The sequence below is a fragment of the Neovison vison genome, chromosome 3 (genome assembly GCF_020171115.1).
Source record: "Neovison vison isolate M4711 chromosome 3, ASM_NN_V1, whole genome shotgun sequence".
Lineage (NCBI taxonomy): Eukaryota > Metazoa > Chordata > Mammalia > Carnivora > Mustelidae > Neogale > Neogale vison.
In genome coordinates, this window is record NC_058093.1 from 66,260,368 (window position 1) to 66,287,449 (window position 27,082).

General features: G+C 36.7%; 1 protein-coding gene and 1 non-coding gene across 6 annotated transcripts; one reads left to right on the forward strand and one right to left on the reverse strand.

The window, feature by feature from the left end:
- BBS5 (Bardet-Biedl syndrome 5) lies at window positions 1-25,342 on the forward strand. 5 transcript variants are annotated; one of them, XM_044242282.1, is made up of 12 exons: window positions 1-174; window positions 2,302-2,384; window positions 6,462-6,527; window positions 7,391-7,440; window positions 7,570-7,697; window positions 11,604-11,739; window positions 14,524-14,619; window positions 17,281-17,343; window positions 19,463-19,597; window positions 23,533-23,616; window positions 24,756-24,779; window positions 24,931-25,342. In XM_044242282.1, the coding sequence occupies exons 1-12, from the start codon at window positions 116-118 to the stop codon at window positions 25,030-25,032; spliced, it is 1,026 nt and encodes a 341-aa protein (XP_044098217.1). In that variant the 5' UTR covers window positions 1-115; the 3' UTR covers window positions 25,033-25,342. The 5 variants fall into 5 exon arrangements, with proteins under 5 accessions (XP_044098217.1, XP_044098219.1, XP_044098220.1 ...); XM_044242284.1 differs by having other exon boundaries at window positions 92-174; window positions 2,252-2,384; XM_044242285.1 differs by lacking the exon at window positions 1-174 and adding an exon at window positions 247-416.
- LOC122903849 lies at window positions 8,795-8,899 on the reverse strand. The gene has a single exon (XR_006384061.1). It is a non-coding gene; the product is annotated as a U6 spliceosomal RNA (small nuclear RNA).
- Window positions 25,343-27,082: the final 1,740 nt, after the last annotated feature.

The window sequence follows — 27,082 nt, forward strand, 5'->3', positions numbered from 1 at the left end:
GATCTCGGCGGCCGCCGTAGACGTTGTGACAGAGGTGGTCCGTTGCCTGGGAACCAGTGAGACGCCACTCGGCCTCCACCGCTGTGGAGAGTTCCCGTGTTGGGCCTCGGTCACCATGTCGGTGCTGGACGCGCTTTGGGAGGACCGGGATGTCCGCTTCGACGTCTCCTCGCAGTGAGTGGCTCCTGAGGCCTATAGAGGGCGCCGCGGCGCGGTTTCTGGAGGAGGCTGCGCCCCCACAGCTCACGGCCCTCGCGAGAGCGGGAAGAGGTTTAAGCCTGTGGTCCCCGGGAGACCCCAGATTGGCTTGGCCATTGAGGGAATTCATCTCAATGAAACCGTTTCAGAGATCTGGGGAAAGAGAATTCCTGGCAGAGAAAGGGGGTCCCGGGCACCGAGCGGGAAACTGAGCCCAAGTACGTCCGGGACCGTCTAGGACTTGGGCGTTCAGTACACCCAAGTGAGCTTGGGAGTGCTCCTCTTCTGTGATGGGGGACGTTTGGAAGGGACTCGGGAGACCAGGGTTCTGAAACTAGGTCTGGAATAGCGACACATATTGTAGACCCTTAGGCTTCGCCATTTTAAGCTCGAGTCTCTTTGTAAAACAAAGAAGGTGGGAATAAGCATTTTCCATAATGGCTAACCTCTTGAGAACTTGGTTTTCATGATAAGCTTCCATCTTGCCATTCATTTAAATCGCCAGTGGGAGGAAGGAGCTACTTTTTGGAACCTCTCAACAGAAACCCTGTTCTTTTTTTTTGTTTTTGTTTTTTAATGTCATACTTTAAAGAAAAAATACTTAAAACCTTCCTACCCAAAGACCAGGGGCGAAATGCCCATTGAGAAATTAACTGTTGGAAGACTGTGATGCTTCTCGGGTTAATGGTATGAAGCTTCTTAGCCACTTCCTATGATTCCCTATCATGACCAAAACCTTAGAAAATGAAATAATTTCCCAGGCTTAGTTGTGGCTTGGTATCTAATACTAACAGGGTCTTAGATCCTTTAAGAAGTTGTGAGGGAAGGGAATTTATAAACAATGGTTACAGACTGCACACATTCTATGAATTTTTCTATTATTCTCGGAGGGTTCTTAAACCAAGCAAAGGTCCATTTCATGAACATTTCCATTTTCTTGAATATTTATCAAATGCTTATTATGTTCTAGGTACTATGCTGATAGCTAGAGATAACAAAAATAATAGAAAATGATTACCTGCCACCCATTTTAGTGCAGGAGATACACATAGACAACTATTTTTTTAAATGTGGTAAATATCCATCCTGAAAAAAAATGAACAAAAAGCTGGGGTATCATAGGAACAGAATGGTCCATTTTGTCTGGAGAATGCCTTGAAGAAGAAATAATATTTGTGTTCAGCCCTGAAGACTAGGCAGGGCCTTGTCATGGTAGACAGGAGAGTATTCCAGAAAAAAAGAAAACAAAACACTGGGAGCAAAGTCTTGGAAGTACAAACGGCATTGGCTAGACGGCAAAGTCTGCAAGTGGAGGATGGAGGAACAAACAGGTAGATTAGCCAGATTATAAAATGTTTAGCTGAGGATTTTGGACATAATTTTTGAGGCAGTGGGATGACATGGAAGATTCTTAGGCAGAAAAGTTATATTATGATCATATCTGTATTTTGAGTAGGTAATTGGGTCAGCTGTATGGAGAATGTGTTAGAAGTTCCTACCACATATTCTACTAGGTTCTAGTTTGTTTGGGGACACTCTGGAATGCATTCTGTCTGACAGCAAACTATTCTTGCCTCTTTATTTCCTTTTATTCCCTGTATCTAATTGTTTACCGATTCCTAATGATGCTTTAACTTGCTCCTTCCATAACTGCCTAACCTCCTTTCCTCTACTCAGAAACCTCTGAGGGTTTTCCATTGTCCACAGGAGAAGGCCCATACCTATCTGACTAAGCATTCAGAGGTAGTGGCATGTATTTCTCACTACCTCTTAACATGGATCTTCTTCCCTAGCTAGGCCCATCTTTCCACATTCCACATATTATTTCTTTTTTCTGGTCTTTAATCACTCTCCTCCCTCTCTCTCTCATTTCTCCAAATCCTACCTCTCCTAGTTCTGGCTTTTCTACATGTCCCTGATTACTCCAGGCTCCATGGGTCTCCAGACTCTTAAAGTTCTTAAGCCCCTATTTTCAAATGCATGAGCATTTGGTACTGTATCATTTATACTGATGGTTGTTTTATATGCATATGTCTCTTCTCTCCCTAACTAGATTGTAAGTGGGGATAGTTGTAGCTATTAAAGCCTCGATATTTATTTTAGACAAATGAAAACAAGACCTGGAGAAGTCCTTATTGATTGTTTAGATTCAATTGAAGACACCAAAGGAAATAATGGGGATAGAGGTGAGTATATTTCCTAATATGTTTTATATTTCTGGTTTGATTTCCAAATGTTAAATCATATTAACTGGAGAGAAAGATATAAAAGAAATGTAATTGTGACAGTAAAAGAGTTAAATCCACATAAGAATTTTCTCAGACTTAAACAGGAGAAAGATGGCTATTAAACCTTTAGCCAGGGCCGCCTGGGTGGCTCAGTGGGTTAAGCTTCTACCTTTGGCTCAGGTCATGATCCCATGGTCATGGGATCAAGCTCCACATGAGGCAGGGGAGCCTGCTTCTCCCTCCCTCTTTGCCTGCCTCTCTGCCTACTTGTGATCTCTCTCTCTGTGTCAAATAAGTAAATAAAATCTTTAAAAAAAAAAAAAAAAAACCTTTAGCCAGGGAATACAGGTTCTTCCTCAGAAGTTTGGTCCCTTCAGTAAGTCTCAGTTTTGATATCAGCTTTCTCCAACATAACTGTTAAAACTCCAGGATCCCTGTTTGTAAGGGGCATGGGATAGTTCTGACTTTTGAATCTGCCTTCCCATGAAAAGAATGTGAGGTCGTGGAATATAAGTAGGTCATAGCTGTGCTATCTGGAGCCATGCTTCCTTTTAAGAAATCCAAGAGTAATTCATGATCCCTTGAGACTGACACCTGGAGATGGACATGTGGAGAGCAAATTTAGTGCTGTACTGTTAAGTCTAGTGTAGGTTAAGCAGTGAAAAGTCTTGTGAGACATCTGTGTATGTCACTGAGGAACAGCCAGAGTTGGACTCTAGAGTGCCCCCAAATCAAATTCCCCAAAGGCTAGAACTTTGAAAAGTCCAGGCTGCATACAACAGCTGTACATAAAACTAGCATCCAGTGACCAGTTCTTGTAAGCATCACTACTGTTGTTTTGGGTGTAAAAAAATAGGGGATGAGTGGGCAGTCTAGTATCTCTGAAAAGGTCTTTTAGAGAAAGGGAGGTTTAGGAGGATGGGTCATAAACCTATTATTGAAGAGAAGAGTAAATAGTAAAAAAGTAAGAGAGTAAATAGTAAGAGTAATTAGTAAAAAACCTCTTTCAGGTAAGAAGGATCAGTAAATCCTAGAGGCTACACAGTAAACTTTATTGGGAGTAAAGACCAGATTAAAGACCAGAAAGGCACTGCAGCCTTTCAAGCAGCCACTTGCTCTCTGGGTCTTTCCTCTGGTCTGCTCTGGGGTAGAATGTAAGCAGCACTTAGTTGCGGTCCTTTCTTCCCTGTGAAGGGCACCTATCATCACCACCAGCAATAGGCAGATCCTGTCAATGGTAAGGGTCCATCCTTAAAAGAATGCTTAGATCACATTTATGAAGTAATTCCTAGTATCAGGCCCAGGTGAGAGTGAGGTATGAAGGTTTAGCAGCAAACAAGAAGTCTTAGCTTGTGCCTTTGAGCCTTCGAGGGTGGAATAATCATCTCTAGGTACCTGGATCTTGACAAACCTAAATTAACTTAAGGAAGCCAAGAGAAAATTTGGTGGTTCTCATATAGACTGGCAGGAACTCTTATGTGACAGTCCATCTGTCATTCGAGACAGAGACTGTGAGTAATAGAACATTTTTTGGTTCATTGGGTATTCATTGAGTGCAGAATCTTATATTAGCACTTTGGAATAGAGAGGGCAAAACACCTCCCTGGCCAGAAGTGTCCATCACAGTGAGTGCCTGAAATCTTCCTATTCATAAAAATAACTGTATGTATACTCGCCTCAGAAACATTCCTCAGAAAATGAAATGTTACAGGTGGGTATAGAGCTTCTGGTAAATAAGAAGGTAGAAAAAAGAAGGGGAGTCCTGCCTTTTAGCCTTCTTCCTCTCCTTTGCAGCAGTTTGAAAATTGCTGAATTAAGGCATTCATTAAGTTCAGGAGACCAATGTTAAAACTATAAATACCCCCAAAAGATTAGCACTTTTAATCCACTTCAACTTTAAGCACCCTGACACGAAATTATCAGATTAGCTTTGCACTGAAGCTGTACGGGAAAGAAACAGCCATATTTCAGTGTACGAGATTAGGAAAAATAGAGACAATTATATTTTGGTGTTTGAAAACACAGAGAGAGACAAGTCCATGCCTAGGACACTGGGTTTGTAGCAATAGGATGGGGCCTTTCAGCAAGAAAGAGGCAACCTAAGAATGCTAGAGATTTATAGGAAATGTACCAAGATCAGAAAAATAGGTCATTAGAGTTGGTCAGTGGCTTTATTTACCACTCCATAATTTTTTCTGGAATCTTCTAATAGACAAATATCAAAAAGAATCAAAAGATATCCTAGGCTTATAGCCCAGTTGTGGAGACATAATGTTAGTTACATGAAATGTTGTAAGGAAAATATAAATCAATGTATCTATAATAACAGAATAGTTTGTCCATAATCTTTCTTGCTTGTGCCACTGGTTTACATTTGTCCCTCCAGGTCCAGCACCCATCACCCTTTCCCCCTTGCCCAGGGAAAATGAGTTGTATAGACCATGTCGAGGGGCTACTTGTGCACTCTAGCTTTGGGTTGGAAAAGCCAAGCCAGAAGATCAAAGGGAGTCAGGAGAGTTTGGTCTGGATATTTATTCCCCCAGTTCTTTCTTCTCAAGGTATTTAGCCATGCAGGACTTCCACATTTGCTTAACTGTTCCCTATCCTTGTCCCACTGGGCCTGGGGTGGTAACAGGTTTGCAGCACTCACTTACGGTTCCTGACACCCTACCCACACCTTTCTAATAAGTGACTTATTTATAAGTCCTTTTATAAATAAACCTCAGTTATTCTTATTTGAATGTGCCATCTGTTGTCCATTTGACCCCAACTGATAGATTCCGCGTCTACTCTTCTATGTCTTGAGTGAATCTTATAGTCTTGAAATGCTGGGTTATTTACTTTTTGTTAAACATACTATGGTCTACAGTTTCTCTTGAGAACACCTTCCTTTATTTTGGTATCCCATCTTACCCTAGCATTCATACAAGCTTAGTTTCTCTGATTTTGGATATTCTCAGGGTTTTCAGCGAGGAAGAAGTATTACCTGGCTATAGATGACTCATCAGTAGAATTCGCTGGGGAACGCCTGGGTGGATCAGTCATTAAGCATCTGCTTCAACTCAGGTCATGATACCAGAGTTCTGGGATCGAGCCCCATATGGAGCTCCAGTCCCGCATCAGGCTCCCTGCTCAGCAGGAAGCCTGCTTCTCCCTCTCCCCCTGCTTGTATGTCATCTCTTGTCTGTCTCTTTCTATCAAATAAATACATAAAATCTTTTAAAAAAAATTCTATGGTTATAATTTGTTGAAGAAATGTTAAAGTTAAGTGAATTTTATTCAGGATTATCACAAAACTATGCTAATATGTTAATTATATCATAATTCTGTAAGACACATAGTTTACCATACTCAGATTTACTTGACTTTTTTTTTCTAGAGCATTTATAGGTACTACTGTTTCATAAGATACACTTTGAGAAATGAAGTTTATCTAGCTCTGTATGTCAGTGTAAGAACATCAGTCTGAGGTTAGGAATGAAAAACATAAGGCCTTAAGGAGACTTCAGCTTGGCCATAACTTAATATGAGCAAAAAATTTTTTGCTTATTGCAAAAAAAGAGAAAAAGTATTTATAAGTGTGGCTCATATAAATGAGAACTGTTAAGAGATTAGTATATATATGAAAGTCCTTTGAGTAGTGTGATTTCACCAAATGGCTTTGTGATTATACCATCCCATACTCATTCTCAGTTGTGCACATATGACCTGCCAGAATTCCAGAACAGCTTCCACCAAGACAAAAATCCAGTACACAGTTCTCTCTATTAATTTGCGTCAAACTACGCTATTGGCATTGAAGACATGTATCCCGTCTGTAACTATCAGATTTTGTTTCTCTGGGATTCTGAGTCGTGCATTATATGCCTTATACTGGATATATAAGAGCAGTAAACATGTTCAGTTGATAAATGTCTGAGAACATCTGTGGGGATTACTGCTCTTCCTGAGCTAGAGGTTTCATGCCTGTCTCTCTCTACTGCAAAAATGGGTCCTTACTTAAGGTAACCTACTTTTTTGTCTGTTTGCTTTTAGGTAGACTCTTAGTAACAAATTTAAGAATTATCTGGCATTCTTTGGCATTACCCAGAGTCAATCTTTGTAAGTATCTTTGTTAGAGAACACTAAAGAAAAAAAAATACTTTGTCAGATGAACTTGCACAGTGGCTTTTGATAACCAAAAAAGCTGTACCATGAAATATGAAGAAAAATTGATAAAAAAAAATTTTATTTAGCAATCCTAGACTAACCACAGACTGTACCATTTTGCAAAGAAAGGTTTATCAGTCTATTTTGTCTCTTGGACACACACGAGATTAGTGCTTTTACACTGAATGGTTTTGTTCTTTGCATATCTTTGACAACTTCCTGTGTTTCAACTAATCCAGTAGAAGGGAGATCTAAATTCTAATATAAGTGCAACCTTCTGGGATGTGTGGGTGGCTCAGTTGGTTGGACAACTGCCTTCGGCTCAGGTCATGATCCCAGAGTCCTGAGATCGAGTCCCGCATCGGGCCCCCAGCTCCATGGGGAGTCTGCTTATCCCTCTGACCTTCTCCTTGCTCATGCTCACTCTCACTGTCTCTCTCTCAAATAAATAAATAAAATCTTAAAAAAAAAAAAGTGCAAACTTCCATTGTGTTAAATTTTGTTTTACTTATTTTTAAAAATTATTTTAGATTGTCCTGCTTATTGGTGCTAAGATGTTAGTAAATAATAATATATAGGTTTTAGAGAAGCAAACTTCCTTTCTTTCTTTCTTAGAGAAGCTAAGAATGTTTGCAAAGAAGCAGAATTTACTTGTTCTTTTAATTATTTAACTTAAATTTGTAGTAATATATTAAAATGTTTTAAAGTTTTACTTTATATTTAATTTTTAAAAAACTTAAAGTTCTACATATAGAGGTTTTTATCTTTCAGTTTATTATATCATGTTCTTGAAATTCTTTGCTTTTGAATTTTAGCTATCGGTTACAACTGCATATTGAGCATTACAACAAGGACTGCTAACTCTGTAAGTCTGAAAAATGTTATTGAAATATATATAGTGAAGAAGCATTAGATATTTGAGATTGGACTTATTTTCACTGTAAATGAGAAATTGCTCTTGAAATCTGAACTTTAAATAAATTTGTCCTTACAGAAATTACGAGGCCAAACTGAAGCTCTTTATATACTAACAAAATGTAACAGTACTCGTTTTGAGTTTATATTTACAAATTTGGTTCCTGGAAGTCCTAGACTTTTTACTTCTGTGATTGCAGTACACAGGTATGATAATACTTTATGGAATATTGAATAATTTTAAGGCCAATCTATGATTTAGAAGTTTGTAGAGTAAAGTGTATAAGTATGGTACCATCTTCCTCCAAGCTCAGAAAATTGGAGTATCCTGAAGATATATAGAAGAACATATTGCATTATCATTTAATAAGCACTTTTAAAGTATTTCTAAAACACATAAGACTACTGAAGATTCATAAAAATTTCTACTTGAAGATTCTATTAAATTAGCTACCAAGCTAGTTATAGTGAAACAGAGAGTTCATTCAATATAGATAATGAAGTTGGATAATTCAGTTAATGAATTAAAAAAGATTATTTTAGGGGAACCTGGGTGGCTCAGTTAGTTAAGCCTCCAGCTCTTGATTCTGGCGCAGGTCACGATCTCAGGATTATAAAATGAGCTCTAGCTAGGGCTCTGTGCTCAGTGCAGAGTCAGTGTGAGTTTCTCACTCCCTTTCCCTTCCTCCCCCACTCTGCTCTCTCTCTTTCTCTCTCTAAAATAAATAAGTAAATCTTAGGAAAAAAAAAAAAGGTTATTTTACAAGCAGTTGAAGGCATGTCTGGGTGTTTTCCCTTAAGAGTTTTGTTTTCTTTTGTGGCGGTTTGTTCATTTGTTTGCTAAATTCTTTACACTACCTTAGCCTTTTTTTTTGAAATTTATTTGTTTACTTGGGAGAGAGTGAGAGCACAGAGGACAGAAAGAGAGAGAGAAGCAGACTCCTTGCTGAATGAGGAGCCCAACACAGGGCTCTATCTCAGGACCCCGGGGTCATGACCTGAGCCAAAGGCAGCTACTTAAGTAACTGAGCCACCCAGGTGCCCTGCTCTTTTTTTTTTTTTTTAATTCTATAAGGAAATGCAAGTTGACATTTTCTCATTTCCAAGATATGTAGAAACAACATATTTGCACATAATTTTTCGGGTGAAACTCGGCCTTAATCCACATATCATAAATTGCTTTGAAGGAATATTTTTCTAATAAAACATCACAATTTAATTATTTAGTGCTGCACATTGTGCTCATATCATTTCCCCCCCCCCGAGTGAATCTACAAAGGGTGGCAATTAGTTGGGGAACTGCAGAAAATATGGAACACTTCACAAATTTGCATGTCATTGTTGTGTGGCGTCTATGCTAATCTCCGTTATCATTCCAGTTTTAGTATATGTGCTGCTGAAGTGAGCACCTTAGCTCTCTGTTTTTAACTAGCCTTAAATACAATGATCTTTTAAAAGCTTGGCTAAGATGACAGGCTATTATACATATACACAAATTTATGCTCACGCAGAGAAGTATATATACTTTTTTAAATTTGCATTTCTTTATTACTAGTGATGTAGACATTTTTCTCCCTTTTTTTGGTTATTTAGAGTTTTCTATTATAAATTTCTTAATTATGCCCTCATCTGTCATATATGTTGAAATTTATTTCTTAGTTTCCTAGTTACTTGATTTTTCATTTTATTGATGATTTCTAATCTATATAATCATATACATTTTTTGAGATGTAATTCATATAGTATAAAATACTATTTTATTTTATTTTATTTAAGATTTTATTTATTTATTTGATAGAGAGAGATTACAAGTAGGCAGAGAGGCAGGCAGAGAGAGAGAGGAGGAAGCAGGCTCCCTGCTGAGCAGAAAGCCCGATGCGGGACTCGATCCCAGGACCCTGAGATCATGACCTGAGCCGAAAGCAGCGGCTTAACCCACTGAGCCACCCAGGCGCCCCTAAAATACTATTTTAATGTTTACAGTTTGAGGGGTACCTGGGTGGCTCAGGTTAAGTGTCTGCCTTTGGCTCGTGATCCCAGAGTCCTGGGATCGAGTCCGGCATCTGGCTGCCTGTTGAGTGGAGAGCCTGCTTCTCCATCTGCCCCTCTCACCACACCCCTCCCACTCATGTGCTCTCTCTCTCTCTCTCTCTGCTCTCTCTCAAATAAATCTTTTTAAAAAATAAATAAGGTTTACAGTTTGATAGTTTTAGTTTTCACAAGATTGTGTAGCTGTCATTACTACCAATTCTGGAATATTTCTGTCACCCCAAAATGAAACCCTTGTAGCCCTGTAGTCCCCATAGTCCTTCCCTATCCTGTCCTCTTCATAGCTCCTGGCAACTGCTGATTTTCTTTCTTTCTGTATGGATCTGCCTATGTGGGACTTATAATATAAATGGAATCATACAATATAGTGACCTTTTATAGCTGACTTATTTCACTTACATAGTGTTTTCACTGATCATCTATGTTGTAGCATCTATCAGTACTTCATTCTTTCTATAAATGGTATTACATTGTGTAAACATATTTTGTTTTCTTACTAGTTGTTGATACACATTTGGATTGTTTCCACTTTTTAGCTACTATGAATGTTTTTCATTTGTGTTGGACATATTTCTAAACCTTAGCTCTTTATTTTACTTTACTTAGAAATATAATATGAAGAGGAGTATGAAAGGAGCTTATAAGCTGCTTTTCTTCAATAGAATAAAAATAAATGTTCCCCACAAGTAACTCACAGCATAAATAGTTTCCATTTTGTCCACTGGTTAAATGATGATTATAGCACTAAAGGAAATTAAGATTTATAGGCAAATGCTCAAATCTTCTTCTTTTACAATTTATATATTAGCTCAATTAAAGTTAAAATGACAGGTTTAACAATGAATATTATGATTTATGTAAATGACATTTAAAGTTATTCAGGCTAAGAAAATTCTTTAGTCTTATTAAATGAGTAAATGAGCCTATAATTTTGTGGGGTAAAATAATCATCAATCAAATGTTATAATAAAACTAATCCAAAAACTTATAATAAAACTAATCAGGGGCACCTGGGTGGCTCAGTTAAGCATCCTGAGTCTTGATTTTGGCTCAGGGTTGTGAGATTGAGCCCCATGATGGGGCTTCATACTCATCAGGAAATCTGCTTGAGATTCTCTCTATTCCTCTCCTTCTTCCTCTCCCTCTGCCCCTCTCCTGCTTGTGTGTGCTCTCTCTCAAATAAGTAAATCTTTAAAAAAAACTAATCAAAACTAATAATAAATACTGAAGAAAGTTTTGAATACAGAACTTTCTTCAGTATTTATTATTTATCAATAGGAAGACATGGAGAGAAAACAAAGAGGGATTTTATATATATTTAAAATATATATATAAATGTAAACACACACACACACAAACACTTGCACATGCATACACACTGTTCTAGGGTCCCTTTTGTGATTGGTACAGATTTATTCCAATTTTCTGTATAGAGGTAACTATGAGCATGTTTGCGGTTGCAATGAGAAAATTAATTGGACTCCCAATTGTGCCTTTGACTAAAAGGTGCCTTTGACTAAAACAGAAATGGAGAGAAGGATTTTAATAGGGAAAAATAATTTCCCAAGTCTATTATATGCAAGCATTGTTTTTCAGCTTAAAGAGAAAATGTTTCCTCTCATATGTGCTATATGATACATGTTGTCTTAAAAATTAGACCTCTAGGGGCACCTGGGTGGCTCAGTTGTTAAGCATCTGCCTTCAGCTCAGGTCATGATCCCAGGGTTCTGGGATTGAGTCCCACATAGGGCTCCGTGCTTGGCGGGAGGCCTGCTTCTCCCTTTTCTACTCCTTCTCTCGCTGTGTCTCTCTCTGTCAAATAAATAAAATCTTTAAAAAAAATTAGACCTCTAAAAACAGGTACTGAGATAAAATATGTAAATACTCCACTAAAATGATAGTCTATAAAAGACTGTGACACCAAAATTTATTGAAAAGTAAATTTGTTAAAATTATTTGAATGATATACATAAGTATTAACAGTTGTATATTTTGGTAGATAAGTAAACATAACCTAGGAAAACCACATTTTCAGTTTGGGTTGGTCTTTGTTCTTTTTTATAGAGCATATGAAACTTCTAAAATGTATCGTGATTTTAAATTGAGAAGTGCACTAATTCAAAATAAGCAACTACGATTATTACCACAAGAACATGTATATGATAAAGTCAATGGAGTATGGAATTTATCCAGTGATCAGGTATTGTGCAAAAAGCTAATGAACCTTTTGGGTCAGTGCTTTGGTAATCATTTTCCTATTTGTCATTGAGTTTGAATATTCACTTAATTCTATTAAAATATAGCATTATATCTCCTGATAAATTAGTATTGAAGCTCTTCATATAAAATAATTTTCTGATTTTCATATTTTTATGTTCTTTTTAGCAACATTTGTTGTACATAGAACTTATAGCTAGAGTGGTCTTTAGAGATTATCTAGTTCAGTTTCCATTCACTTATCGACTAAAAACTCAGGCCCCAAAGAATTAAGTGACTTCACACATCTAGTTCATCTGAGAGCTATGTTCTTCTCCTCATGCCACACTACTCTCATCATCTTGATAACTTACACTGATGGAGGATAGTCATGAGGTGGACAGTCAAGGAAGACTTTTAATCTGGTCTTTTGGGGATGCCTGGCTGGCTGGTTGGAAGAGCATGCAACCCAGGGTTGTTGTTAGTTCAAACCCCTTGTTTGGGTGTAGAGATTACTTAAAAATAAAATCTTTAGGGGTACCTGGGTGGGTCAGTGTGTTAAGCCTCTGCCTTCGGCTCAGGTCATGATCTCGGGGTCCTGGGATCGAGCCCCTCATCGGGCTCTCTGCTCGGCAGGGAGCCTGCTTCCCTCTCTCTCTCTGCCTGCCTCTCTGCCTACTTGTGATCTCTCTCTCTCTCTGTCAAATAAATAAAATTTTTAAAAATAATAATAATAAAAAAATAAAATCTTCAAAAAAAAGAAAATCTGATCCTTATGGAATTAAATGTATAACTCATTTGGTGATTCCTATATCCATTATCATGACTTCTCATTTGCTCTTGAAGTTATGACCATTTAAAACATCTATGTTGGAGTAAGTAACACATCAATTTCTAAAGAAAAATTTTCTCTTACATAAGAATAGTTTCTTTGGTTAGACCGATAACCACTGGGTAAATTTAGCATTTGAATGAAGAACTTCTTGCTAAACATTTTATCATAAACTTAAGTTGTAAATAAATTTTGCTCATTTGAAAAGTTCTAGTTTTAAACTCTGATGATGGTTCTGTAGTAAATAGCCAGCTCTACATCTGAATAAGTCCTCATCAGGAATCAGCAAGCTTTTTACTCTGACGGGCCAGATGGTGAATATTTTAGGCTTTGCAGGTCATACCATTTCTGTCATAACTTCTCAGACTTGCCATTGTAGTGTGAAGCCAGCCATAGACAACAAATGAGCATAGCTATGTTTCAAAAACACTTTGTTATGGATCCTGAAATTTGAATTTCATACAGTATTCACGTATCATGAGTTATTATTCTTTTGATTTTTTTCTAGCTATTTAAAAATCTAAAATTTGGTTTGTGGGGCCAAGAAACTTGGCTTCCTGGCTCATGGGCCATACAAAATGAGGCGAGAGGCCAGATTTGTCCCACAAACCATAGTTTACAGATCCCTACTTTAGGTCATAGCTTAGAAGTCACTTTCTATAAGGCTCCCTTCTGTGTGTTGCTTATGCAGTCTGTACTTAATTACTACTTTAAATTGTTCCTGATCTAAAATACAGAGCTTGTCTGTTCCCCAGCATTAGACTGTAGGCTTTATAAGGGTAGGAGTGGAATCACTCTGTTCATATTTAAATCTTTGCCATCTAGCACCGCACCTGGCATTTTAAATTGATTAATTAAGATCTCAGGATTATCAGAAATATTTTACTGAAAATAGGAATGTTATTGTTAACCTAACTTCTGTTTATTAAATATAAAATATGCCTTCCTATTCTTTTATTTAAAAAATCCTTAGGAGTTTTGCAAGTTGCTCTCTTCTAAAATAAGAGGAAAGAATGACATAAATAATTATTCTTTATAAAGTTAGACTTAGTACTGTTTAATGGGATGTTGGCCAGGAATAAGGGGGCTAAAATTCTTTGTATAACAATTTTTTGCAAGATGAGAGTAGAGGAGGGAAATCTATATACTTACATATGTTTATTAACTTAATTATAATTAAGAAATAGTTGGTCTTTTCTGTTGTTTCAAACCTGGTCATCCCAGGTTTTGGGTTTGTAAGTTAATATTTTATGCCCAACCTCAACATATAAAATAAATTCCTCTGGGAGTATTTGGTGGGGAGGAGGTAGAAATGGAGGTAGATAATGATATAGATAAATAGTAGAGGTGGCTAATTTGGGTGTCATGTACTAGGTATTAAAGTTTTTTTAGACCATTTAGTTACCATACTGGAGTAATTATGAGTAAATGTTGAGGGGCCATATAATTGGAAAACAGTTTTGATTCATAGTTAGTGTTGAAGAGCCATAAAGCATCTCTTGTGGACCAATGGATGTTATCACATATGTTTTGTCTTTCTCTTACCACAACTTCCTTGTCTTAACTTAATCCCACATTTTGAACAATAGCTGTAATAAGATCTAACACTTGCAGCATGCTTACTATGTGTCAGGCATTGTGATAAGGGCTTTATTTATAGGGGTTATTTAATCAAATTTCCACTTTACATTTGACACAATGCACCAAGAACAAATTTTCGCCCGTGGTCAGGCAACTGGTAAGTACTGATGGCATAATGATTATAGTCTAACTTCAGAATCCAGGCCCTCAGTCAGCTAATTGTTCTTCGATCCAGTGAATAATGAAGTCATTGATTCTCCATGATACTCAATTCTGGTATTCTCTGCTACTGTGATAATTAGAATTATCCCAGTGTTTAGAAAATAAAGAGTAAGTATTCAAACAAATGGTCACTCATGTATCTGTCTTTTACAGGGAAATTTAGGAACCTTTTTTATTACCAACGTGAGAATCGTGTGGCATGCAAATATGAATGAGAGTTTTAACGTCAGCATACCATATCTGCAAATTGTAAGTGCATGCATTTTGGTGATCTTATTTTAATGCAGAATAAATAATTTCTATTCATTCGTTAATGGAACTTTCAAGATCTGCAAATTGTAAGTGCATGCATTTTGGTGATCTTATTTTAATGCAGAATAAATAATTTCTATTCATTCGTTAATGGAACTTTCAAGATCTGCAAATTGTAAGTGCATGCATTTTGGTGATCTTATTTTAATGCAGAATAAATAATTTCTGTTCATTCGTTAATGGAACTTTCAAGACTAGATGAATTGTCTCCCTCTTTTTCAGTGGCGGCAGTATAGCTGACAACAGACTTTTAAAATGTTGATAATTTACAGTTTCAACATAGAAAAGACCCAACAGTACTTACATTCAAGGGATGCCCCACCATTATAAACTTACTATTAAGAGAAAAATATACTGGACTTAAAAATTTTAAATAGTTACCATACAGGGGCACTTGGGTGGCTAAGTCAGTTAAGCTTCTGCCTTCAGCACAGGTCATAGTCCTGGGGTCTTGGGATCGAGCCTCGCATTGGGCTCTCTGCTTAATGCAGATCCTGTTTCTCCCTCTCCCTCTGCTGCCTCTTGCTTGTTTTCTCTCTCACTGTCCATTAAATAAATAAAATCTTTAAAAAAAAATTCGCTATGCAGATTAAAATGTATCTTTCTTCTTCCTTTTCCTTTTCTTTTTTTCTTTCGTTTCTTTATTTCTTTCTCTCTTTCTTTTTTTTTAAGATGCGTCCTTCTTAGATTCCAGTCAGAGGACATTAGCTACTACAGTTTTCCATAATATTTTCATGAGGCATGTATACAGCGGTTCTTTCCTTGGCTTCAGCGCACTGATGCACACACATTGTTTTGGCTCTCTTGACACTTTGCTTTTTTTTTTTAAAGATTTTTTATTTATTTATTTGACAGAGAGAGATCACAGGTAGGTAGAGAGGCTGGCAGAGAGAGAGAGAGAGAGAAGCAGGCTCTCTGCTAAGCAGAGAGCCCGATGTGGGACTCGATCCCAGGACCCCGAGACCATGACCTGAGCCGAAGGCAGCGGCTTAACCCACTGAGCCACCCAGGCGCCCCGACACTTTGCTTTTAAAGCCAGAGGAATTCTTTTATTCTGTGAATGAATTGTTTTCACTGTATTCAGATACAGCATGTAATATAAGCTGGATTCATACTACAGTTTTGGTGAAAGGAATTAAGATGGTTTTTAGTAATAATGATTTTTTTTAAAAGATTTTATTTATTTATTTATTTGACACAGAAACTCAAAAATCAAACAATTGATTCTAAAGAAACTCAAAAATCAAACAATTCAGCAAACAATTGGCTTGGGAATAGTTAGCAAAGAATCATCCTTCTTGTAAACCAGGAAATCTTTTTAAAAATGACATCTTCCAGAGAGCGCATACATTGTGTCTATTCAATAAATATTTGTTAATGAAACTGCTCAGTATTAAGACTACTCATATCCCGCAATAAGTGTAATTATCATAGGAAAATCACACAGGATTATCTTTTCTTTTTTTTTTTTTTAAGATTTTATTTATTTGACAGGCAGAGATCACAAGTAGGCAGAGAGGCAGGCAGAGAGAGAGGAAGAAGCAGGCTCCCTGCTGAGCAGATAGCCCGATGCGGGGCTCGATCCCAGGACCCCGGGATCATGACCTGAGCCAAAGGCGGCTTTAACCCACTGAGCCACCCAGGCGCCCCCACACAGGATTTTCATTAACTATTTTTATGTTCCATCTAATTTGCACTAGAGTCCTATAAGTAATTTCCTTATGTAAACCGAAATACTTCAGTTTATTGGAGTTTATTATTTGTTTCACTGAATCACATAGTAGCAGCAGCAGAAGAGGTAAAAAGAACCACCTTTATTCTCAAAACAAATTGGTCTCAGATGCAGTTAGTTCCTGTTCTGGATTTTAACAGCTTTAGTTGAACTTAAGCTAAAATCATTATTACTGGGCACCTGGGTGGCTCAGTGGGTTAAGCCTCTGCCTTCGGCTTAGGTCATGATCTCAAGGTCCTGGGATCGAGCCCCGCATTATTGGGCTCTCTGCTTGGCAGGGAGCCTACTTCCTCCTCTCTCTCTCTGCCTGCCTCTCTGACTACTTGTGATCTCTCTCTGTCAAATAAATAAATAAAATCTTTAAAAAAAAAAAAAAAAAAAGAATACAGTTCCCAAGTATGGCCTCTGGAATGAATTCAGCTTTGTCCAAACAACTTGCAATCTGATATCATCACAGTCTGTCACTAGGACAGTCATATTCATGTGACTTTTAAAAACTAACCCAGCCTTGGGAACCACTCAAAACACTGGCTCTCTAGTACTAAAAGATTGCTGGCCCTTGGTTTAAAATACTCAGAAAATTTGTATACTCCCTGATTGTGGGGGATATTTGAGTCAGATAATTTGTGCATACTTCAGATACATCTCCTTCGTATTTCCTTACAAGTCTGATGGCTATTTCTAGTAAGAACATTTTCATTTACTTGATCTCTCTGGGAATATAATGAAGGAAAGAGGGAGAATTCTGTTCTTTAGATTATGAAAAGCAGTTACTGTGTAGAAGTTGAAAAATTTGTTTGTGCTAAAGAATCACTACTATCAGGTAATAAAAATATGCATTTTCTTCTTTTCCATTTTACATCTAGCGTTCCATAAAGATTAGAGATTCAAAATTTGGTTTAGCTCTTGTCATAGAAAGTTCTCAGCAGGTAAGATATTATATATCCATATTAATCTTTAATAGATTTTTTAAACTATGTGACAGTCTATATTTTTTGTTTTATTTATAAAGTAACCTGTGTACATTCAAGAATAATATTAGCTATAACATGTTGAATAGAGTTTAAAGTTGTATAGTAATTGTACTCATAGGAAAAATTGTTTCATGTTTCCTTGTTGGACAGACATAACCATTATTATCATTATGATTATTATTTTTAGTGACAGAGTTAAGTCACTGTATTTTTTATGCATTCCTGCAATCTTTACACAACCCTATGATACAGTTACTATTTTTCCCCATTTTACATTCAAGGAAACTGAGGCTTGGAGAAGTTAGGAACCTTGCCCACAGTCTCTCAACTGGTAACTGGTGGGGATAGGTTTTGATTCAGGTCTGACTGACTCACAAGAATATCAATGAGAAACACAGATATATACAAATATACACACACATGCAGGTTATACTGTATCTAATTATAATTCCTATGCCCCATTAGGCCAGATCTTTGCAGAAATACATTTAAATAAAACATATACTTATTTGTAAAATCAGTGCTCTTCTAAATTCTAACTGTAAATATGAATGTCTACTCATTCCTTTCCCCTGGCCTGCAGATTTGTAGCTTCCATTTACTGAGTGCTTACTATGTTCCAGGAACTGTACAAATATCATGTGTACATTATTTTATTTAATATAACAAGTTGATAACTGTTTCATGGTTAGAAAATTGAGGCTTGGATGGGGTGGCCAGGTGATGGGTATGAAGGAGGACATGTGGTGTGATGAGCACTGGGTATTATACACAACTAATGGATCATTGAATACTACATCAGAAACTAATGATGTATATGATCCCTCTGATGTGGGGAATTTCAGAGGCAGGGCAGGGAGTTGTTGGAGGTAGGGAGGGAAAAAGTGAAACAAGATGGAATTGGGAGGGAGACAAACCATAAGAGACTCTTAATCTCAGGAAACAAACTGAGGGTTGTTGAGGGGTGGGGAGGCTGGGTTATGAACATTGGAGAGGGTATGTGCTATAGTGAATGCTGTGAATTGTGTTAAGACTGATGATTCACAGACCTGTACCCTTGAAGCAAATAATGCATTATATGTTAATTTAAAAAAAAAAGGAAGGAAGGAAACACACAGAAGACCATTAAAAAAAGAACTAATGATGTACTATGTGTCAGCTAACTGAACATAAATGAATAAATTTATTTTAAAAAAAGAAAATTGAGGGGGTGGGAGGTTGGGGTACCAGGTGGTGGGTATTATAGAGGGCACGGCTTGCATGGAGCACTGGGTGTGGTGAAAAAATAATGAATACTGTTTTTCTGAAAATAAATAAATTGGAGAAAAAAAAATGAACACGTTACACTAAAAAAAAAAAAAAAGAAAGAAAGAAAATTGAGGCTTAAAAGACTAAGAAAAGTATGTTTCCCAGCATCATATAGCTGGCAAATTTGTTGTAAAACCTGAATTTAAACTCAAAAGTATATGCTGTCAACCTAAAGCATATGCTTTCACCATTTACAGTATGCTACTTAATTTTTTTTTTTTTGCTACTTAATGTTTTAACAGTTTTCAACAACAACCTGTCGTGTTAAGGTTTCTTTCCTAATTCTTCAAGGAATTAGCCTCAGTTGGACAATTCCCTTTCTTCTGATATATGGTCTTTTCCTTTTCAAGGTCTAGCTCAAGAAAAACTTAGTTCCATTGGCCTTCACAATCAATAGTGTATTTTCTTAAATCTTAAAATCTCATCTTTGATATTTATATATAGAAATGATGTGATATCTGGGTATGCTTCAAAATAATCCTAAGTGGGTGAGGGGAGGAGATTTGGGGAAAGGGGAGGTTAAAGATGGAAGAGAGTTGGCCATATATTGCTACTTATTGAAGCTGGTTGATGGCTACATGGACATTTACTGTACTTTTTTTTCCCTATTTTTGTATATTCTTTAAGTTTTTTATTACAAAAATTTTTAAAAAATCTATGTATGGAGCTGTGAGATAACAATAGACAATGGGGTATAGTTTATCATATAGTATAAATACCCATTCCTCAGGCTTGTTTTTTGTTTTTTCATTATTTTTTCTTACAGAGTGGAGGATATGTTCTTGGCTTTAAAATAGATCCTGTGGAAAAACTACAAGAATCAGTTAAGGAAATCAATTCACTTCACAAAGTCTATTCTGCCAGTCCTATATTTGGAGTGGATTATGAGATGGAAGAAAAGGTAATTTGTTCACTATGTAAAATACAGTTTGCTGAATTGCTTTCACACAGTCTATAAAATAAGGATATAAACACATTGTGAACAATTTAAGTTTGAACTATGTTTAAAATGATGGATATACAGACTCTGCTCAGAGAACATGATCCCTTGGCCATCACTAATTTGTTCCATCTACCTATCTTCTCACTGGTTGCTTCGTCATTCATTCCTGCCCTTTTAGGTGAGCAGTTTATCCAGAGAAGTGTCTATGTGCAAGGCTCCTGTGATGTGGACAGACTTCAGTCTCTCACTGTTTTTTTTTTATTCCACTTCTGCCTCCCATTAGCATTTGGGCAAACCTTACAGGCCTCACAGACACCAAACCCACCCTGTTTTCCAAGTCCCTCAGCTCTCCTTTGACTTTACTCTTCAGCCTCTCCAGCTGGAACACTTGTCATCTGGTGTGTCACTGGTGTCCTCACCAGCCACTCCACTCTATCTGCTCTATCAGCGGTACTCTGGCCAGAGGCTCTATCTCGGGTAGCCTCACCGACCACTCTTACCTCAGGTTCCCTTGCTGTCTATTCTTTTGCCGGCACCCTCACTGTACGCTATGATGGTGCCCTTGCCACCCACCCTTTAAACAGTGTCCCTGCTGGTGCTCAGCATGTTGAGCCCTATCACACAGCACATATATTATCTGTATCTCTTCTGCTCTTGGACTGCAGCATGTGACCCGAGAAGATCAGGAAGTAGGGCTGGACAGCTAAGTTCAAATTCACACCCTCTGACTTAAAACAGACCCTTGTTGCCTGGTAGCACTCCTTGCTAGTTTTTTTCTCTTCCTGCAATATTCTCTGTATATCCCCCTTCCCTTCAAGCTGAAACATCTCTTTGGGTTGCTGATACTGTATTAGACATACACTCATGTTTTTCACATCTTTAATCATCCTTTTCTGTTTTCCTCCCAACTTGCATTTCTTTCAACACTCTCCCTTTCATTCTGCCTTCTCTGTATATTCTTCAGGAATATCAGCTCTCTTCCAGTTTCCTCAACCTATACTTTTTTTTTTTTAAGATTTTATTTATTTATTTGACAGAGAGAGACATAGTGAGAGGGGAAACACAAGCAGGGGAAGAAGGAGAGGGAGAAGCAGGCTTCCTGCAGAGCAGGGAGTCCGATGCGGGTCTCGATCCCAGGACTCCAGGATCATGACCCAAGCTGAAGGCAGACGCTTAATGACTGAGCCCCCAGGAGCCCCTCAACTTAAACTTCTGTAGATGACTCCCACTTTAATTTGATCTTGACACATTCTCTCAGATGACCATGGTTCTAAATATTCTTGAATATCTTCACATAAATGAGCATTCCAAACAACATAAATTGAATTTCTCATTTAAAAGTTTGGCCTAGTAATTTAATTAAGTAAATAATTTTCCAAATCTGTAAGATACACTGGGACTTGAGTATCTCAAACGTGGCATACTTAAAATGCTATCATTTTGCTCAAAAGCACCTACTGATAGATTTATTTATTTTCTACTTACTTATTTTTAGCATTGGCAAAGTTAGCTGTGCTCAGAACCTCAGAGATTTCATTTTTTATTTTCCTGATTGTCTTATTTCATACATTCAATCATGAATGTCTCCTCCCTTTTCCTATCCCTTTCTTTTCACTCAAACCACAATTACCATTATTACTCTTGCTTGCATAATAATATTGTAGAACATACCTGGTTCTTGGAACCTGGCAAACCTGACTTTAGTCCCAATTTCACCATTTATTTGTGATTCTAGGTAGATTTGAGCTTCAATTTTCTCATTATAAAATAAAGATAATCTGGGTGTCCAGGTGGTTCAGTTGATTAAGCGTCTGCCTTCAGCTCAGATCATGATCCCAGGGCCCTGGGATCGAGACATGTGTTGGGCTCCCTGCTCAGCAAGGAGTCTATTTCTCCCTCTCCCTCTGTCCTTACCCCTGCTCATGCTCTCTCACTCCCTCTCTCTCTCACTCAAATAAAGAAATAAAACCTTTAAAAACATTTTTTTTTAATGAAGATCATCTGCCTCACAAACTTATTAATCATATCCATGAAATTCCTGGCACATGAGATACTTAGTATGTTAGTTCTCCTACCCATTCTCTCTCTATCTTTCATTTCTTTTCTTTTTTGGCCCCTAGTATGTAATAATAGTGGCCATAATAACCCACTCTGTCATCTCATGTAAGTCCCTATGCCAAGCCACCTCTTCAGGGAGGTCTTCCCTGAGCACCATCTAAAACAGCAGCCTCCATCATTTTATTGTTCCTTATCCCTGTTTGCTTGTTTGCTTTGTTTTTGATAACACTCATAAGTCTTCTCCACTATAAATAATCTCCATAAAGTCAGGGATTTTCATCTACTATCTTTAAACCCTGTATTTCCAGCAATTAGAACTAGCACATAATAGGTGCTTTAGTGAATATTCATAGATGTTGAATGACTGCATTGAACACCTGTTGTTCCCATTCACTGCTCTAAGAGCTTCATATGCATCATCCATCTCATTTAGTCCTCCCAACAGTACTATGAAGTATAACATTATTATTATTATCCTTATCTCACAGTTATGGAGACGGAGGCTTAGCTAGGGTAAGTTACTTGTACACAAAAGTTGTCACACAACTCTGAATGCAGTTGAAACACTTGAGGCTATCCTCAGATTAGCGGATCAGGTCACTTTTGTTGAGCACTATACTTCTACCCTATACACCCTCCCACCAGTTACCTATAGATAAAGTCTGAATTCTTTGGGCTGGTATTAAAGAATTTCAGTGGACACCAGCCTACATTTTCTACCTTATCTGCACAGCCACAGTGTCTGGTTGTTGTGCAGGCTGTGCACTGCTCAGCTATGAGAACATAGTAAACACAGACTTCAGTGTGAATGATGCTCCTTGGGATTGTTCAGTACAGTAGCCCTGCATAGCTTCTTCTATCTCATGGGACTCTCCTCTTCTGACCATACTGCATTATTCATCATTCTTCAGCCACATTCTGTGGTTTCTCTCCTTTGCTGATGCTGGTCCCCTCTGGCAGAAATACCTTTTCCCTTAGTCCTACCTATGGAAGTCATCGTCATTCTAAAAGGCCTAGATTACATGCCATTCTTTTCTTCATGAAAGTTTCTGGGATTTACAATCCAGAAGTTGTGCTGTCTCTAAACCTTTCTCTTATAATGGATAGTACATTCGTTAAAACTGCTATTCATAGGTTGAACCATATGATACTAATATTGATCATTTTTTACTAACAAAAATAGTAATTTCATATGTTCCAACCTAATATTTAGTTATCTGTAATTGTGTTTTATTCTTTCTCCACCCGCACTAGATTACAAACATTTTGTGGGTAGAGACAGGGAGTTTTTACTTGGTAGTGTTAGCATAGTGCCTAACACACCAAAAATACTAAAGCATTTGAATAAAGAATTAATATTGGTACCACATTTTATTCTGCTTTATCATTGGAATATTCTGTGCAACTCTTAGTTCTTTTACTTTTCACAAGTTCTATTTAATGACTGTTTTGAAGAAAATTGAAAATTTGCTATATCCAAACTTAGTTTTTTTAAACTGTGTGAAAGAAAATCAGATTAAGTCCATTGAGAGTTTTTCTTTAAGGATATCTCTAAGTATCATATTAAGTTTTTATAAATTTGTCATATTAATACTTTTGATGATACTTCAGATTTAAAAGCTTAGGTTTAACTGATTTATTACTCAGGTTAGTTTTAGTAGAATATAGATTATACAATGATTTTTCTAAGACTTGAATAGTTTTCAGTTGTTTTACCCATTTACAAGTATTTACAATTCTCACAGCATATTTTATTAAAACTATTTGTTTAATTAATATTGTCTCCTCGATGCATTTTTTTTCCTTGATGCATTTTAATATCTACTGATTTTTAGCCACAGCCCCTTGAAGCTCTAACAGTTGAACAGATTCAAGATGATGTAGAAATAGACTCTGATGATCACACGGACGCTTTTGTGGTGAGCATGACAAAGAAGAGCTACTAAATTTCTTATGATTTTTAAAAAATCTCAGTCATGTTTAAGTAATGGCTTAAGTGTATAAAACACCATAGAACTTGAGAGTTATCTTAAACATGAGTTATAAAGTAATTTTTTTTTAAGTTAAGGATTTTTTTCTTTGTTTGAAATTACTTTTAAATTACCAAACTGGGAGGGGCGCCTGGGTGGCTCAGTGGGTTAAGCCGCTGCCTTCGGCTCAGGTCATGATCTCGGGGTCCTGGGATCGAGTCCCGCATCAGGCTCTCTGCTCAGCAGGGAGCCTGCTTCCCTCTCTCTCTCTCTGCCTGCCTCTCCATCTACTTGTGATTTCTCTCTGTCAAATAAATTTTAAAAATCTTTAAAAAAAAAATAATAAATTACCAAACTGGGAAATAGTTTGAGAACATTATTTTTCAGAGGATTTCAGATCTGAAAAATTTTTCATACCTTAGAATAATAGAACAGGTTAAATAATTAATTAAATTAATGTAAAGTATATTTTTCATTATTAATCTTTACAAGATTACTTCCTTTCAACTTATTGGTATATTATATTAAAAACTGTATTTGAACTATGAGCTTTCCTATTTCCAAATTTGTATGATTTCATAGCCAAAATAATACTAATTCTTTATATATAGTGTAATGTATGGATCTGACCAGCATACCGCTCTGGGAATAAATATTTTTAAACAAGTGTGAAATTAGTATAAAATATTTAATTATAAACTACAGCATTTGCTGACACATTGAAGCACTGATTGCTTTGTTTTGTTTTGCCAGCACCTTCTCCTAAACCAAAAGTAGGGATGAAATTTCATAGCTTCTAAGTCATTCTTTTAATCTCCTTTCAAGTTAACAATGCTAATTGTATACTAAATTACAAAATACATTTTTTGGAGCTCAAAACATAACTCTTATAGTTGTTACTAATGATTAACAGAAGTGAAATCTGCTACTACCATAGTAAAGATAGGTGAGAAGACCATTAGACATACAGTAACAGAATGTAAAATACATTTAGTTACACAATTGTTCTGTAAATTAATTACTTGTTCCTTAGTTCACTGACCTGTTACATGTCCAGTATGTGAAATAGAATTTTCTTTGTCTTCTAGGCTTATTTTGCTGATGGCAATAAGGTAAGGACATTTTATCTATAGTATTTGAAAAAAAACTTTCTATATTCTAACATTTAGTATTCACAAAACTTATGTGAAACCTATTTTTTGTTTTTTCCTCTTCCTTGCCCACCTTCTCTATTCCCATCTTATCCTCTTATCTCCCAAAAAGCAACAAGATCGTGAACCTGTATTTTCAGAAGAACTGGGGCTTGCAATAGAGAAATTGAAGGATGGATTCACCCTACAGGGACTTTGGGAAGTAATGAGTTGATCTTGAGTTGAGCTGGATTTCTATTTAAAGATATCTCAAGATTAAAGATACTAGTTGCCTGCTATAAGGCATGGAATAGTTTTTACTTTTACAGAAAAAGCTTTTAAAAAAGAGTTTTTTAATGATTAAGGAAAAACTCATTATCTAAGATTTTATTGCCACTTTTCTAAAAATTGTATTTAAAATTGTAATCAAAATGTATCTGGTTTGTAAATATGTTTATTTTGTACCTAATGCTTGTAAATTACTAGTCTGCAGATGTTAAATGACTGTATCATGTTGGGTTTAATAAAGAATTTATGCAGCACCATTTAATGTTTGAAAGTATTATTTGAAAGAATAAGACTATTCTTATGGAGGGGTGCCTGGGTGGCTCAGTGGGTTAAAGCCTCTGCCTTCGGCTCAGGTTATGATCCCAGGGTCCTGGGATCGAGCCCCACATCGGGCTCTCTGCTCCGCAGGGAGCCTGCTTCCTCCTCTCTCTCTGCCTGCCTCTCTGCCTACTTGTGATCTCTGTCTGTCAAGTAAATAAATAACATCTTAAAAAAAAAAAGACTATTCTTATGGAGTAATCAAAGTACTGCCTTTTTGATTGTAAAAGTCTGGTTTAAATAAATTATCAAATAGCTCCAAATGTAAGCCAACTCTAATATAAATCATAACCCTTAAACTTGTCATGTGTAAGTGACCATTTCTATAAAACCTAAAAATTATAGTTAACTGTAGAGGATATCAACCCCTATGTAATGTTTTGGGCACTATCTTATAAGTAATTTCAATATAGTATTGGCAAGAATACATTTATTTTTTAAGGAAATAGTTTTAAATAGTTTGTAAATTGTTCTTTTATTGACTTTCTCCTTGTTTGTACTCAATGAGAAACCTCTTTGAAATTTTCAAATAGGATATTCTCCGATTTTTTTGGTTAGCTACAATTTGGCAACTTCTCTGGCATCCCTGCGTTTTGCTACTGCTTTGATATTAAAAAAAAAAAAAATTGTAAGGAGCCTTTGTCAAATCATTGAAATTAACCAAAGGAGCCCTCTTTCTCTAGAGGGAAAGGAGTGAGTGTGTAAAAACTTACAAAATAAGATGCAACTGTATGTACAACCATAAACACATAGTAACCAAATGCTAACTAAATGCTAACCTGAATTTAATTAAAGTCAAAGAATAAAAGCTATACATTGTTTTCTTTATTTTAAAAGGAAAGGAGTTGTACATTTTTAAGAGATAGAGTTATAATAAACAGCCTACATTAAGGGGGAAAAGGGGCTGTTCGAAATTTTTACACAGGTCACAAAATGCTGCCAGGAATATGTTTAAATAGTTTTTGAAGCAAAACAGACTTTATAATTGCTGACTAGTAAGGAATCTCAAATGTCATATCATGGTGTTCACATCTGACTCACTAATCTTTTCAAATGTTAGTTGTTAACAGAGTAGAGAAATGAGTCATTTATTGTTTAATCAAGGGAGCAGCTGTTAGTTTCTTCTAGTGTGTTAAAACCCTTAGTGACATCTATAAATGGAAAAAAGAGTCAATGAGCTCTTCTTTCAGCTGTTGTTTTAGCAGCTGACAGTACCTTTGACTTCACTGTGATGTAAAATAAAAGAAAAAAACCTTTACTCATAGAGACCTTGAAGTTTAAAAATACACAATTCACTGATCTAGGGACATTTATTCATTTGACAAGTATTTACAGAGAACATGAGGTCCTGGGGCTATAGCATTGAACAAAGCAAATTAAAAAAAAAAAAAAATTCCTGTCTTCAGGGAGATTATATTCTTTTGAGCAGGTTTAAGAATACCAGACTTTGAAGGGTGCCTGGGTAGCTCAGTGGGATATAGCCTCTGCCTTCAGCTCAGGTAATGATCCCAGCGTCCTGGGATTGAGCCCCGCATCAGGCGCTCTGCTCAGCAGGGAGCCTGCTTCTTCCTCTCTCTCTGCCTGCCTCTCTGCCTACTTGTGATCTCTGTCTGTCAAATAAATAAATAATCTTTAAAAAAAAAAAAAAACAGACTTTGAAATTATACAGTATTTTCTGC

Bases quoted from the DNA above. Each gene is read 5' to 3' on its own strand.
- BBS5 (XM_044242281.1), top strand. From the start codon at position 1,408: ATGGTAGACAGGAGAGTATTCCAGAAAAAAAGAAAACAAAACACTGGG. The intron at 1,530-2,301 runs GTAGATTAGCCA...TATTTATTTTAG, and splicing joins GAGGATGGAGGAACAAACAG to ACAAATGAAAACAAGACCTG. The intron at 2,385-6,461 runs GTGAGTATATTT...GTTTGCTTTTAG, and splicing joins AGGAAATAATGGGGATAGAG to GTAGACTCTTAGTAACAAAT.